Source organism: Achroia grisella, unplaced genomic scaffold (genome assembly GCF_030625045.1).
Source record: "Achroia grisella isolate CSIRO2021 unplaced genomic scaffold, CSIRO_AGI_Agris_v1 utg1360, whole genome shotgun sequence".
Taxonomy (NCBI): Eukaryota; Metazoa; Arthropoda; class Insecta; order Lepidoptera; family Pyralidae; genus Achroia; species Achroia grisella.
The window spans coordinates 706386-720753 of record NW_026712626.1 but is presented as its reverse complement, the minus strand read 5'-3'; the positions used below and the strand labels follow the sequence as shown (position 1 = coordinate 720753).

The 14368-nt window shown below is 31.6% G+C and overlaps 1 protein-coding gene across 1 annotated transcript; it reads right to left on the bottom strand.

Moving 5' to 3' along the window:
- Nucleotides 1-1607: 1607 nt before the first annotated feature.
- On the bottom strand, nucleotides 1608-10205 carry LOC131855338 (androgen-dependent TFPI-regulating protein-like). The gene is made up of 5 exons (XM_059206591.1): nucleotides 10138-10205; nucleotides 7751-7919; nucleotides 6572-6718; nucleotides 2788-3008; nucleotides 1608-1803 (listed from the first exon to the last, which is right to left on the bottom strand). The coding sequence occupies exons 2-5, from the start codon at nucleotides 7916-7918 to the stop codon at nucleotides 1608-1610; spliced, it is 732 nt and encodes a 243-aa protein (XP_059062574.1). The 5' UTR covers nucleotide 7919; nucleotides 10138-10205.
- Between the last annotated feature and the right edge of the window lie 4163 nt (nucleotides 10206-14368).

The window sequence follows — 14368 nt, the reverse complement described above, 5'->3', positions numbered from 1 at the left end:
AAACCTTCCTCTTGAATCACTTATCAAAATCCGTTGCGTAGGTTTAAAGATTTAAGCATACATAGGGACGGGCAGACAGCAACAGCGACTTTGTTTTATACTATGTAATGATAAAAAATTGTAAATTTTTAGTCGACTATATTTCTGCTATGATAAACCAATGTCCTTGTAAGAACTACCGTACATAATATATCTTGATGATATAATATGATAAGCTGTTGATAAAATAATTATATATTAATTATTATTCGTATGCTAATCAACTATATCTAACTATCAATCCTTACTTCCTTACCAAATATTATTAATGCAAATATAACTCTGTCTGTCTCACTTTCATGCCAAAGCTACTGAACCGATTTAAATGAAAATACACATGTAATAATGAAAGGATATGGGCTACTTGCTAATGCGAAAAAAGGGTTGTAAGAGGATATGAAAGTTTGTCTGGAAGTATTGTCAGTTTTAAAGCTAGAAGCTAGAAACTTATGTTTTAGGCTATTGATTGATTGAATATTGCAACTTAACTTTGCCTTTTTTGGGTTAGATTATTTAATATTTTTCTTTATTTGGTCAAGATCACTATGACACGCGGACGAAGTCGCAATCACAGCTAGTTTATAATGAAACCAGGATAATATGAAAAACCATTTTTATTCGAAAAATAAATATTAAATTATTAAATAATTAACACATGCATTCTTATTCACTATTTACATGGAAAATTGAATGCATTAGAATCTCACTTTTTCTCACTACATAATTTTTAATTAACATCATTAATGTTCTTTTTTTAAAAATCAATTCAAAGTACAAAATGGCGTCTTTATTCGACGGAAGCCCCGTTTACACTTGGTAAGTGTTACTTACGTAAATACGAGTAAATTTATTTCATTAATATAAAGTCGTACTTTGTAAATTACAATGATTTACTAGAGAGATTATAGTTGGAAATTGATAATAAATAAATTACGTAAAAGTACTTACGTAGGTAATACACGATATTCTAAAAAATTAGATTGGAAGTCTAGTCTACAAACCAAGTAATATTATATATGCGAAAGTTTGTAAGTAGGGATGGATGAATGTTTGTTACTCTTTCACACAAAAACTACTGAACAGATGAAACTTTACAATAATATAGCTATATACATCAGAATAATACAAAGGCTCTAAATTTCATTGGGGTAAAACCGCGGGCACAGCTAGTAAACGAATAAATGAAATCATATTTTTTCTCTGCTCTTTCAATTCATGTTCTGAATAGACATGCTAAGACACTCTCAGCAAATATAATCTAAAAGATTAATTTAATTTGGTTAGATTTGACTACTTTTCGTGTTTGGTTAGTAACAGCTTCGATGATTCTACATTCTACCTTGTTCTATTCTTATTTATATTATACTATTTTTTTTAGTCTTAACCCACCTTTGATCGCCTTTAAACCTGTAAGTTTTGTTTCAGTACATACATTAAAATAATTTACTTAATCAACTTAGGTATATACAAAAACGACAAGTTACTTACTAGTAAACTTGCAGATCTAAAGGCGGCATTTTGTGACGATATGGCATAAACGTTCCATTTTCAAACACATTTTCATTTTGTTAATGTATTTTTATTTTTGTATTCTCTTTCTCCAATCGGCCCCAAATTATCTTTGTAAGAAACCATTGGATGTAATAAAATATGACGCATATTAATAGAAGAGACGCCAGGACAATGAAGAAGTACGGTGTTCCATACAGCCTCTTGAATACAGGGTATATCCATACGTTCCGTTCTACGTATGTGTATATCATTCTGAAATCATATAAGTGATAATTATTAATATATTGTTTAGGTACTTTTAGTATGTAATTTTAATATCTAAATTGATCACTAGATGGCGTTGCAGATTTAATGATCGTGTATACTAGTCGTCGCTTGTGGCTGCTCTTGTTTTTTTAAGGACACCACTGTCTTATTTTTTGATAATAAACACTAGGACTTATTTTTTTATGTCACATTTTCAGATAAAAAAAATAATCGATTACAACGTAATAGATTTATTAGAGTATTAAATCAATTGATTATAGAATGAAAGACAACAATAGTATTTGGGAAGATTCCTAATAGTGAGTCTAAAAATAAAACTCGTAAGTCACTGTAATGACACAAAGTAGGTCATGCGCGAAATTCTCCATTAAACTCAGTAACGTAATTGTTGGTCACTTAAGGAAAATTATACTGTACTATTTCTGCAACAATCTTCTATAATATCCCAGTAGCAAAGACCTCAATCATTGTAAATTATCAGAAAATCATTGCTGCAATGCATGTTTGATAATAACAATCATTATATTGAGTTGATCCAAGGATAGCAAATCCAGTACTGATCGTTAGACTACACTAATATTATAAAGAGGAAAACTGTTTATATGTTTGTAACGAATAAACTCAACACATACTTGACCAATTTTTATCATTCTTAAACTAATATGAACTAATACATTGCTAACAATGTACCTCATGTATGTCAAGTACTGCTCTATGTGCTTTCTTTCGGAGAAACCATCGTGATAAATTCATAGTGAATTTACCACGACGGTGACCTATCTGATCTGACCTTATGCTTGTCGTATCATCCTCCACTGGTGGCCCACCAGCGTAAACCGTTATCTCTGGCGGGTGCACCATTCCATTATCATCCATAAGAAATATATATATATATATTGACAGACAGAGTAGCCCGAAAATATAAGTAAAAAATATTATGATATAAATATATAAATAAAAAAAACTTACACAATGAAATATAACACAAGATGGAACGTCAAATGCTTCAGATTCCTTGCATGCGACTTCGGGATATATCTCGGTTGGAACACGACCTCCCACAGGACAATAGGTATGATGGCTGTATGCATTATGTGATTCGACGTTGGTGTTAGGTAATCGTCCACAAATTCAGGATATATAAGACTTCTATCGTATATATACAGGGTCCAGAAGAATAAGAAGACCAGCTGAAAATAAATAACATTTGGGTATTTATTTATCTACCAAATATATGTACATAAAAGGAGAAGACTAAAGAAAAGATAGATGGACTGTGTGAAAGATACCGTGTATAAAAGGAGAGTAAGTTCAGATGTGACGGACGATAGGGATCAGTGGAAGAAGATGACATACTACGCAGATCTCAACGCAATGATGATTTATATACCAGGTGCCTTCAAGCACGTACTATTATAAACTCAGTTACAACGATATATATAATGTGTGTGTGTTTTATACAACGATGGTGGCAAACAAGCATACGGCCCATCTGATGGCAAATGGTTACCGTAGCCTATGAACGCCTGAGATACTAGTGATATCACGTGCGCGTGTCGACCCTTATGAAACCTCAAAATACCCTTATTGAAAAACATGGGGGTTTTTCAAGAAGGGTATATTAAGATTTCTTAAGAGTCTGTCTCGTGAGAAAACCTTGGCAGGAAGTTCATTACACAATCTAAGTGAACGCAGGAGGAAACTCCTCTGAATCCTTATTAAAAAGCGTCATGGCTTAGTGGTTTAATAGCCCGACTTACACCCAAAAGGTAGAGAAATCAAATCTGACTGACCGAAAAAAAAAATGCTGATAAAGTTTAACTTTAATTTGTCATTATTGCAATTTAACTCAATTTATTTATTATTAAGCGTAAGATTTCGCGCGCTTGTTATAGATATTAAAATTAATAATTAGAAATGTGAAATCCACTGCAAGGATAATAATTTTAAAGTCTAATTCCAAAATCGTGTCTCTTTTTAGTTGATGTACGAGTATATTAAGTTTGGAATATGTAAACCTATAAGAGACTTTGATCTCATAACTGCGTCTTTAACTGATATAAATTTCACATTTTGCTGTAAATTGAAACGGATATTTTGTGTTTGTTTTAACATATCATCACAATTTAAATTTATTACATATAGTTAACCTTTTATCAATGACGATTTCAATAAGTTAAGTCGAACAAAAGATATTATTATAAATGTTATTGATAAATATTATATGTATGATAACACAATAAAATGGACAAATATAATTGCTTTTACACTTGTATACTTTTCTTGATATTACGTATAAATATAACGGCGTAGTGATCAACAGGCAGATTTTAATATTATTTTTAAAATTCATAAGTGGCAATATTAACTAAATTATTACTAAAATTGTAAAATTGTACTGCCTACGCTCACATAATAGTTTATTCCTTTTTTTTTCATTTTTATGTTATGTATTCAATTCATTATAAAAATGTATTCAACTGAAGGACTTGTATCCATGGTCATGAATAAAGCATTATTAAAAAATCAACTGCAAAACCGGAAAAAAAAAAGTAATTTTTAATGACTATCGCGTCTTTGTAATTGATATTTCTTCTTAAATTGTTTTTATTTTCTTAAAGCTGCAGTGTTTATTATTATCAAAATTAATAGAAACAGGGGAAAGAGATTATAAATGGTAATAGAATAAATAGTAGGGTAATTGCTAGCAATGGTCCTACTATATACAAACGCTAAATAAAGTGAAGATTTGTTGACCATAAGAGCATTTCACTGTAGTTATTTATTTATTATTTATTGCACTATCTTATTAATATTATAAACGCGAAAGTTTGTGAGTATGGAGAGATGTTTGTTACTCTTTCAAGCAAAAACTACTGAATGGATTTTGATGAAACTTTACAGTAATATAGCTTATACATCAGAATAAATATAGGCTACAAATTTCAGATGAAACCGCGGGCACAGCTAATTTAAAATAAATGTACAACTGACGAACTTAATGCCATATGACATTTTCTATCATTCATTGGGTAAAAACAGAAAATGGTTGAAGGGCAGTAATGGAAAAACGCATACTTTTCATATTATATACTAATATGCTTACATAATAATACTATATACGTAGATAAATAATTAAATACATAGTGGAGATCTATATATATTTTAGTTATTTTGTTTTTTTCTATTTAGCTTATTTATTAGCTTATGCTCTTCAGTCGGCCGTGTGGTCACTTATGACCTGTGCAGAATATGAACGGTATGGCAGTAAGCTATCTCAGCATATGCTGAGTGTGAGCCATATAGCTTAAATGTATAATTTTATTGTTACGTGATTTTTTATATTGTTATGTTAATAATTGACAATAAATTTCTTTCCTCTCTTCTTCATTCTTTCTCTATTACGCCGCGGTGAATTTGTCAAGAAAGGTGTGTTAACCTTTGATAAGATGATCATGAAGTCAGAGCAGTTACGCTCTGATTTCATGATCATCTTTTCATCCTTCACTGGTGCGCCGCCAGCGTATACCGTTAGCGCAGGCAGGTATAACATTTCATTACCATCCAAAAAACTGGTATCCCGATATAGTATGCATTTATTGAAAGTGGATACGTTATTACTCATTAGTAAGTAAATTGTAGTTAGAAGGTATCTTAGAATTTATAATCTTTTATCAGAAGTTGTTGTAGTAGATTTATCAGGTCATCGAAGACCAATAAATAATACAAATATAGTAATAAATATGTTTTTCGATTTGAAGTGTAGTAATTATATGCATTAATAGAGGTTAAATACGTCGACCTATGAACCATAAAGGTCGTGAGTTCGAGTCCAAGCGACATCATTTTGTGATAACTGACATTTATGCCAACATTACCTATTAGTGTAGTGTCATTACAAGGTTTATGTTGCAAACTTACTTACTTAATTAACTTTACATTTGTATCATTAAAACAATATGAATTTGTACGTAAAATTGAGAAAATCAGGGGTTCTCACCACTTTTTATATTTCATTATTACTAGCTGTGCCCGCAGCTTCGTCTGCGTGTATTAGTGACCTTGCATAGCATTTATAAAGAATTGTTTTACAAAAATGATATGCATGACATCGTTCTAGCTTCAAAAATGACCATTTTCAATTCAAAATTATATCCCTTATTTTATCCCCTTAAGGGTAAAATTTTTACAAAGTTTATGTGTCATATTTTTTTACATTTTATCAACAGCCAATAGCTAGTGCATTTGACTGAATCGGTTGCCAAACAGTATACTATACATATCTCCTTACTTCAAATGTTCGCGGTTCGATTCCTCGCACTGTACATTTATATTCATGATTGTGATTTTTATGCAGTATAATATTTTGCATTACTGTATTTTTATGCATAATATATATGTATTTAAAAAAACAATGTGTCTAAATATTTCTATTAGTTGTCTAGTTGTACCAATACCTATGATATTTTGCATATCTGTTGTATGTCATTTTTTATGCATATTATGTATCTATTTACAAAAAAAATATGTATTTATTTCAGTTGTCTAGTACCCATAACATAAATTATGCTTAAATTAAATGCACAAGAATTTATCACGGTAGCTTCCAGGGGGAATATCAACCTGACATGGTACATTGCTAGCAATAAGATTATCAGTCCACATTACTAACAATCCCCATTCCCCCATAGCTTGGGACTAGATGGCGCTGTGCGAATTATCCTGAGATATTATTATTATTATAATTTCTTACCCAAGTACAAGGCCAAACAATGGCTGAGAAGAGTGTATTCCTGAAACCTCTAAGGTATTTGGGCAGCTTATAGTCTTTGTTACTGGTGTTCCACAGTACCAGTGTGTCGCATATTAGTCCACTAAATGCACATACAATTTGCAGGAACTGTAATGGAAATAAATGAACGAGGTTATAATTGAATTACAAAATCATTTATTCATTTAGTCATTTTGTCATATGTGTCAAATTTTTATTATGCATCTGACTAAATATTATAAACAGGAAAGTTTATGAGTATGGATGTATGTTTGTTACTCTTTCACGTAAAAGGACTGAACGGATTTTGATTAAACTTTACAGTAATACAGCGTATACATTATAACAACACATCTTATTAATATTATAAACGCGAAAGTTTGTGAAGATCGATGGATGTTTGTTAATCTTCCACGAAAAAAGTACTGAACGGATTTGGATGAAAGTGTACAGTAATATAGAATATATATAAGAATAACACATAGGCTATAAATTTCATGCGAGTGAAACCGCGGGCACAGCTAGGACTTATCTCTAAAAGAGATCTCCTCCAGTCAACTTAAAACAGAGTAGCACAGAAAGTAGTGTGTGGGTCTCAAAAGTGCAATTAATAAATGTACGAAAAGACAAAACTAATATATACATAAGTAAATAAAACTAAAACTAATTATTTAATGTCCAAAATAGTATATAATAATAATGACTTACGAATATCGAAATAATCATCATCACCTGCTTCTTCCTTATCCCATTCATTTGGTGTCGGCGTAATATGTTTTTCTATTCTTCCCTGTTCGCAGTCATCTCGTTATTTACTCTCCCTTTCTTACCATGTCATCTTTCACACGGTCCATCCATCTCTTTTTCGGCATTCCTCTGCCCTTATAACATTCCACATTCATATGTAGTACTTTCTTTAAAATATTATCTTTATTCCTACGCATTACATTATATTTTTTGTAAATACATACATAATATATACACAAAACACTCAGACCGAAACAATCATACTCATCCATCCATCTCATACTCATCCATCTCTTACAAATGTTTATACCATGCTAGGAATCAAACCTGCGACAATCTGCAGTAAAGCTCGGTGGTTTAACACATTAAACCGCTAGACCACCGAGGCCGTCAAAATGAATGATAATCACTTACGAATGTCCAGCAGGTGAAGAACCTGGCTTGCAGTTCAGCATAGGCCGCTATCCTCGGGTCCACTACAATATGCTTCGGCTTCGGTTGTGACATCACCACAATATTTCCAACATGAAGTGTTATGGTCACCACATACCCTAACATCCTTAAGTAGATATGGGAAGACATGCTGGAAAAGAAGAATTTAATGTATTAATAAATAAAAAAATTAAATTAAAAGTAAATTGAGTTACTCTTTATAACATTATCTATCTGCGAGCGAAAGCCCGTTAAAATCGGCCCAGCCGTTCAGAGATTAGGAAGAACAAACAGGTAGACAGATATTTTTTTAAATTATTTTGTTATATAAGTACCGTATATGCATTTAATGAAGATCTGTTAATTTAAAATTAAAACTGTCAACACAATATTATTTAATTTTACAGATAAAAAAAAATGCAAAAAACCGAGTGCAGATGGCACTCCGAACCAGCAGAAGGAGGCGGCTGAAGGCCAACCTCTGCCTGACTGATATGACTTTAGTCTGTGGGCACCGCTAGAGGTTCGATCCCCGTTTGAATTGGACGGAGGAGTGAATGGAGGGGTCAGTTGGACATTCAAAATAAGTATGATAAGGTTATTTTATTTAGAGTTCTAGAGACAGGTTATTATAACTGAAAACATCTTAACAGAGCGAATTACATTTTCCTATAGCGCTATCTAGTTTCCATGAAAAGATATAATAAGATTATAATAAAATATCTATTTAAATGATTTCGTTTGAAAACATTTTCCAAACTTTACACTTTGTACCTCAGAGCGTCAACCTGTAATTTTTTTACTATAATCCAACGTGCCATGTTGTGGCGTAGAGTCATGACATTGAGGTGACGTACAAACAAACAAATATTATAGAATTGTATAAATTAAAAATTAATATTTGATTTGGTTAGACATAATTTTTATGGTACAGGTAAAAAATAGAAGGTTTTAGACAGGTTTTATAAATTCTGATAGAATTCTTATTGATACAACCCATAGGGATGAAATTTGAATCTCTGAATCTATTAAACAAAATTAAAATAGACTTATTAATTAAAATTATAAATGCCTGTCTGTCTGTCTGTCTGTCACGCGGAACTACTGGTCCGATTCAAATAAATTTTATATACACAGATACACTAGATCCTGATAAAGGACACAGCCTACTTTTAAAGCGAAAAAAGGTTGTAAGGGGTTGAAAAAGGAGATGAAAGGTTGTATGGAAATATCGTCATTTTAGTGCTTGTAACTTATATTTTTAGGCTGCTTGTTAAATATAAAAAAAATAGTAGATGCTGAGGGGTTAAATAAAATGGGGGATGACAGTTGGCACACTAAATTCGTCATCTATCGCACGCAGATGTAATCTCCCAGCTAGTCTTTAATAATAATAATAGTAATAAGAGCCTTAGTATAGGCACTCCTCGGTGTAAATACCACCTTAGCTTTGATATGTAGAAATAATAATAAAAACTAATGGTTACCCAATGGTCGAAATTCGAAAAAAAGATAATTAAGTTAATTTTTTTTTCACATTCAGTAAGACTACAAAATAATATTAAATACAAACAAAAATAATCTATGTGTGTGTAATGTTTTTCTTTATTAATTTAATGTATTTACGGTCTATAAGGATTATTTGGGGTCTCCACAAACGCGTATCAGCCAGACCAGACTTTATAAAAGAAAAAAATAAGATTTCCGATAATCATAATTACCACGCGAAATAAAGATAACATACAATTGCCAAAAACAAAACTTGATTAAACTTTTAAACGAGACATTACTTTAAAAATAAAAATCTATAATAAACTACCGGTTACTATCAGACAATTAACTCCAGAAGAATTAAAATTTAAAATAAAATAATATTTTGGAAAACATCCTTTTTATAATGATGTCAGAATGTAATTATCTCGTAATTATGATTTTTAAACATATTATATTATTATGACGTAATGTAATTGCAAATCTTTTCTCTTCTACTGCGATGACGTCTACATAGCCTACCTAATAATCGATTAAATAATTTTACAAAATAAATTAATTATTAACTTAAGTACATGCATATTTTTAATATATACGCAATAAGTATTTGCGGGAAATTAATAAATTTAAAAATTATACTTTATATTAATACGTGAAACAAAAACTTTATACACTTTTTTACAAAAATTTAAAGAAATATAGTTAATATTTTTTTACACGTTTAAACAAAATATTATCTCCACTCCTTGTTTATATAAACTATAAGTATGCTAAATATCATACTCCTTCATCCGCACAATTTTCGTAAAAATGAGTACAAAGGTTTTTCTAGTATTAATATGTAAATTAACATAATTCTTACAAATAATATAACTTACATGTTATACTATCAAGTCACTGACATGTATAAATAATTATTTATTTATTTAACACAACACTGTTGTACACTGAGACGGCACTATACTATGTGGCAGACTACCGTTATCATTCTGAATGCGTATCAACGTAATGCACAGATAGTGATGTACGCATCATATAACGGTAGATTTAAATTCGTCAACCGAATCGATATCGATTTTGAATATCGATACTATTATAAAAAATTGTAGGAAACCTATTGAAAAATTTCACATTTAGAAAAAAATTAAATACGTTTATTTTATACACATAACAATAACAAAGATAATTTGTGCTCAGCATATGCCGTGACGAAGTGCCAAGACGTTGGTATTCTGCGGATACCTTCATACATATAATAATAATAATATACATACATAAACATATTTAAATTAAGTAATGCCCCATTCGGAGGATATTTATACCAATTTTCTTCAGCCTTCTTTTTTATTTCTGTAGGGCCATAATATCAACACTTAAATCTGAAAATAAAAAGAAAGGTTTTATGAAGTTAATAATACGGAAATGAATGAAGAAATTGGAGATCATAATAAAAAAAAATAAAAAGTACAAGTTGAGAAGAAAAAAGAGAACGTGAAAAGTCACATTCTCTTTTATTATGTTATAATGGAGAAGAAAAAACACTATTAATAATTTCTATTATATTATATATTTATAGAAACAAGAGATAAGCACATAACTAGTGCGGTGTCGTAAAAACTTAAAGGAAAGGGAAATAATAAAAAAGAAATTCAATTAGAGAAGTACTTTTCTTTATTTTTGAAATTTTCATGCTCTTTAAACAGTACCTAACACATAAACACAAACAGATAATCTTCGTTACAATTTTTTATGTTATATATGTTTCATATGTAATAAATGTGTTATATATAAAAATATATATAAACAGATAATGAGGTATGTGGTCCAGTAACTTACTTTGCAAGGAACATGTAAAGCAAGTTTTGTTGTTAATTAGTTGCTCTGGTTGATAGTTACATATGACAGGGGCAGGGCAATTACTACGTTCAGAGTTAAGGTCACATTATGTAAACGGGATATTTACAGTCATAACATTTATTATTTTAGAGCTCCTTATATAATTTTCAATCACATTGTGGAATCACTATCCAGCAATTTCAGAACTGATACGATGGAACCTTCAAGAAAAGACCTTCTTAAAAAGCCGGCAATGCACTCGCAATTCTCCTGGTATTGCGGGTGCTTACGAACGGCGGTAATCACGTACCATCAGGTGAGCCGCAAGGTCGTTTGTGCCCTGTGCTATAAAAAAATATATCGATAAACGTCCTGGTCACGGATCGACTGCAGATGGCAGTGTATCTAAACATCAGAAACTCTTAAATGATATCAAGGTAAAAATATCGTTTACATTTACATATGGTGTGTATATGACACTTAGCACCCGCGGAAGGACTTATGGAGCGGCTGAAGGCAAACTCCCGCCTGACGGATACGACTTTAGTCTGAGGGCACCGTTAGGGGTTCTACATACCCTCAACATAGGCTGTCCTAATTTGAATCTCGTTTGAATTGGACAGGGAATCGGTCGGAGGGACGACCGGGAGCGTCCGGAAATGAGAAGGTGCCCGGTTGTTTGCGCTAGATGGTGTGGTTGGGGTTGTCGTATTCGCCGGTGAGGACGGTGTCGTGTATTTATGTCATAATGTAGTAGAGATAAAAGGGGTGAACCTATAGAGAACTTAACTGCCATTATAGGGTCATAGGGATCAAGAACATGCCTCAGGGATTGTCGGGCATTGTCGGGTAAGAATATGTCTCCTCGATGCATAATCCAGAAATATTGTCATATTAATAGATGCTATGTTTCAGTATTTTCTATAGTAATATGATTACTAAGGAGGATATTCTTTTTAAAAAAAGAGACAATATTACTCAGAAATAACCCAATACATAGCAATTAGAATACACGCATGTATTATTGTCACGCTTATTAGACAAGTATAATTTTAATATACAAGGCCATACAAAACTAGCTGTTTTCCGCGGCTTTGGAAGTATACCGATTCATATCACACAAGTCACAGTAGTAGTCTGGTTTACAGTTGTCTAGTATCCATAACACAAGCTCTGCTTAGCTTGGCAGTAGATGGCGTTGCGAGAAATGTCCAGGCTTATATTATATATGTTCTTAATACCAATTTTCTGATATACTCGTTATATTATTGTATCAACTTCTATATATTAATCTCTCTCTCTCTCTCTTTCTTATCATAACGCCAACATTCTTACATTTATTTTGTATACAAAACATTGTAATAAAATTTCTCAATAAAATATATGTCTATTACACTATCACTTTCAAGCTTATGTTGTTTTGTAATAACAGATCAAGTACCTAGCATTTTTATTTTCGATACAAACTACATATATAAAATCGGCTTACACTGCAATATGTGCGTGGAACTATAAAACAGACAAGTAGCGCCATCTTGTCGTCATTTGGAGTACGTATATAAGTAGAGAAGGAAAAGAATAGAATAGAAAATCATTTATTCAAATAAACTTAATTTAAGCACTTTTGAATAGTCATAACAATTTGTTTTTTATCTCCCACTCGTTCGGAAAGCTGTCTCATCACAAGAAGAACGATTGAAGATAATAGTGTTGACCATTTAAATAATCCTTGTAAGTTTACATTTACAAGTCGAAACGTGTGAATACAAACTACCAACAAGCACTAATTAGAAAAGACCACAAAAAAGAAAATATTTTTATTAATGGATAATGGAATTGTTATAATTGACCTATATGAACATATATATATATATTAATATATATACATTTGTATATGATTTAATACCTTGACCATGATACCCAGGGCAATTCGCACAGCGCCATCTAGTCCCAAATTAAGCTTTTCTATCCACAACTGAAACAAATTAAGCGAAGTCTTCTCTAGTAGTTTTCCTCCACCTCACCTAAATCGAGGTCCGAATCTCTAGCGGTGCCTTCAGATTTAAATCTTATTCGTTAGGCAAAAGTTAGCCTTCAGCCACTCTATAGTCTTTGTCCTTGTGCTTACCACCAAGTAATTTGTTATTTTTTTCTTGTGAAATAAGTGAGACCTAGGTTCTCACATGGAATACTTTCTACAATGGCAAACAAAAAAATATACCCACAATTTCATAGTTTCTTTGTATTTACGAACCCTAAAACATGTATAAGTAGATATTCATGTACATGAAGATGTAAATCATGATACACGTAAAAAAACAGCGTTTATTTTTCATTCCGTTTCAATGTACAGTGAACGTTAGTTGGTGACCTTATATACGAAATTTTGCCTGAATTACGCACGTACGAGGTATTTTAATATTTTTATTACTACAAATATACTATCACGCCTACAAAACCAGATAGAGTGGTCAGAGACATTGTTAACTGTCTCAGTTATTGACAATCTCATTTTTTTTCTCCCAAATTTGAATTTAAATGAATCTGTATTATTGTAAACATGTACAACATTTATTTAAAAAGAATACGAGCTGAGTTTCTTGTCAGTTCTTCTCATCTCGAAATCATTCCGAACTGACGGTAGATTTGAAATATCATACATAGAGTATACCTCTCTTTTCTCTTTTACTCCAATGATGTCTGCATAGCCTACTGTTTAACCCTAATGAATGATACGGAAGGCAGTTCATGTAGAATAAAGTTCTAAGGTAATATTGATAAAATACAGTGAAATTGAAAACTTCCTCCTTTTTAGCCCCCTCCGATCGATACCATTCAAACGGGGACTGATATTACGACGGCCTAAGCCGAGGATCAAACTACTAGCGGTGCCCTCTAACTAAAGTCGTATCCGTCAGGCAGGAGTTGCCCATCAGCCACTCCAAAGTTCTTCGCGAGTTTGGAGTGCCATCTGCACTCACCTCATCGTTCGGTGAAGCTTTAGCATTAGAATAATTAAAAAAAAAACCTTTTTTAGAAGTTGTATGTTAGTTCTACCATTATAATTTTTGCAATATTAAATTATTCTAAACGATTCTAACCTTGGAAATTCAAGATTTTAAGCGTTGTCTTGGTTGTAAAAAAATTACGTTTACCTATAATTTGGCGAAAACATTTAATTAACTGACTATATTTACGTGATGACGAGACAGGCTGAGGGTTCATACACCAATAATACTAATAATTTTTATTTAGCTGTAATTCAAATTCAAA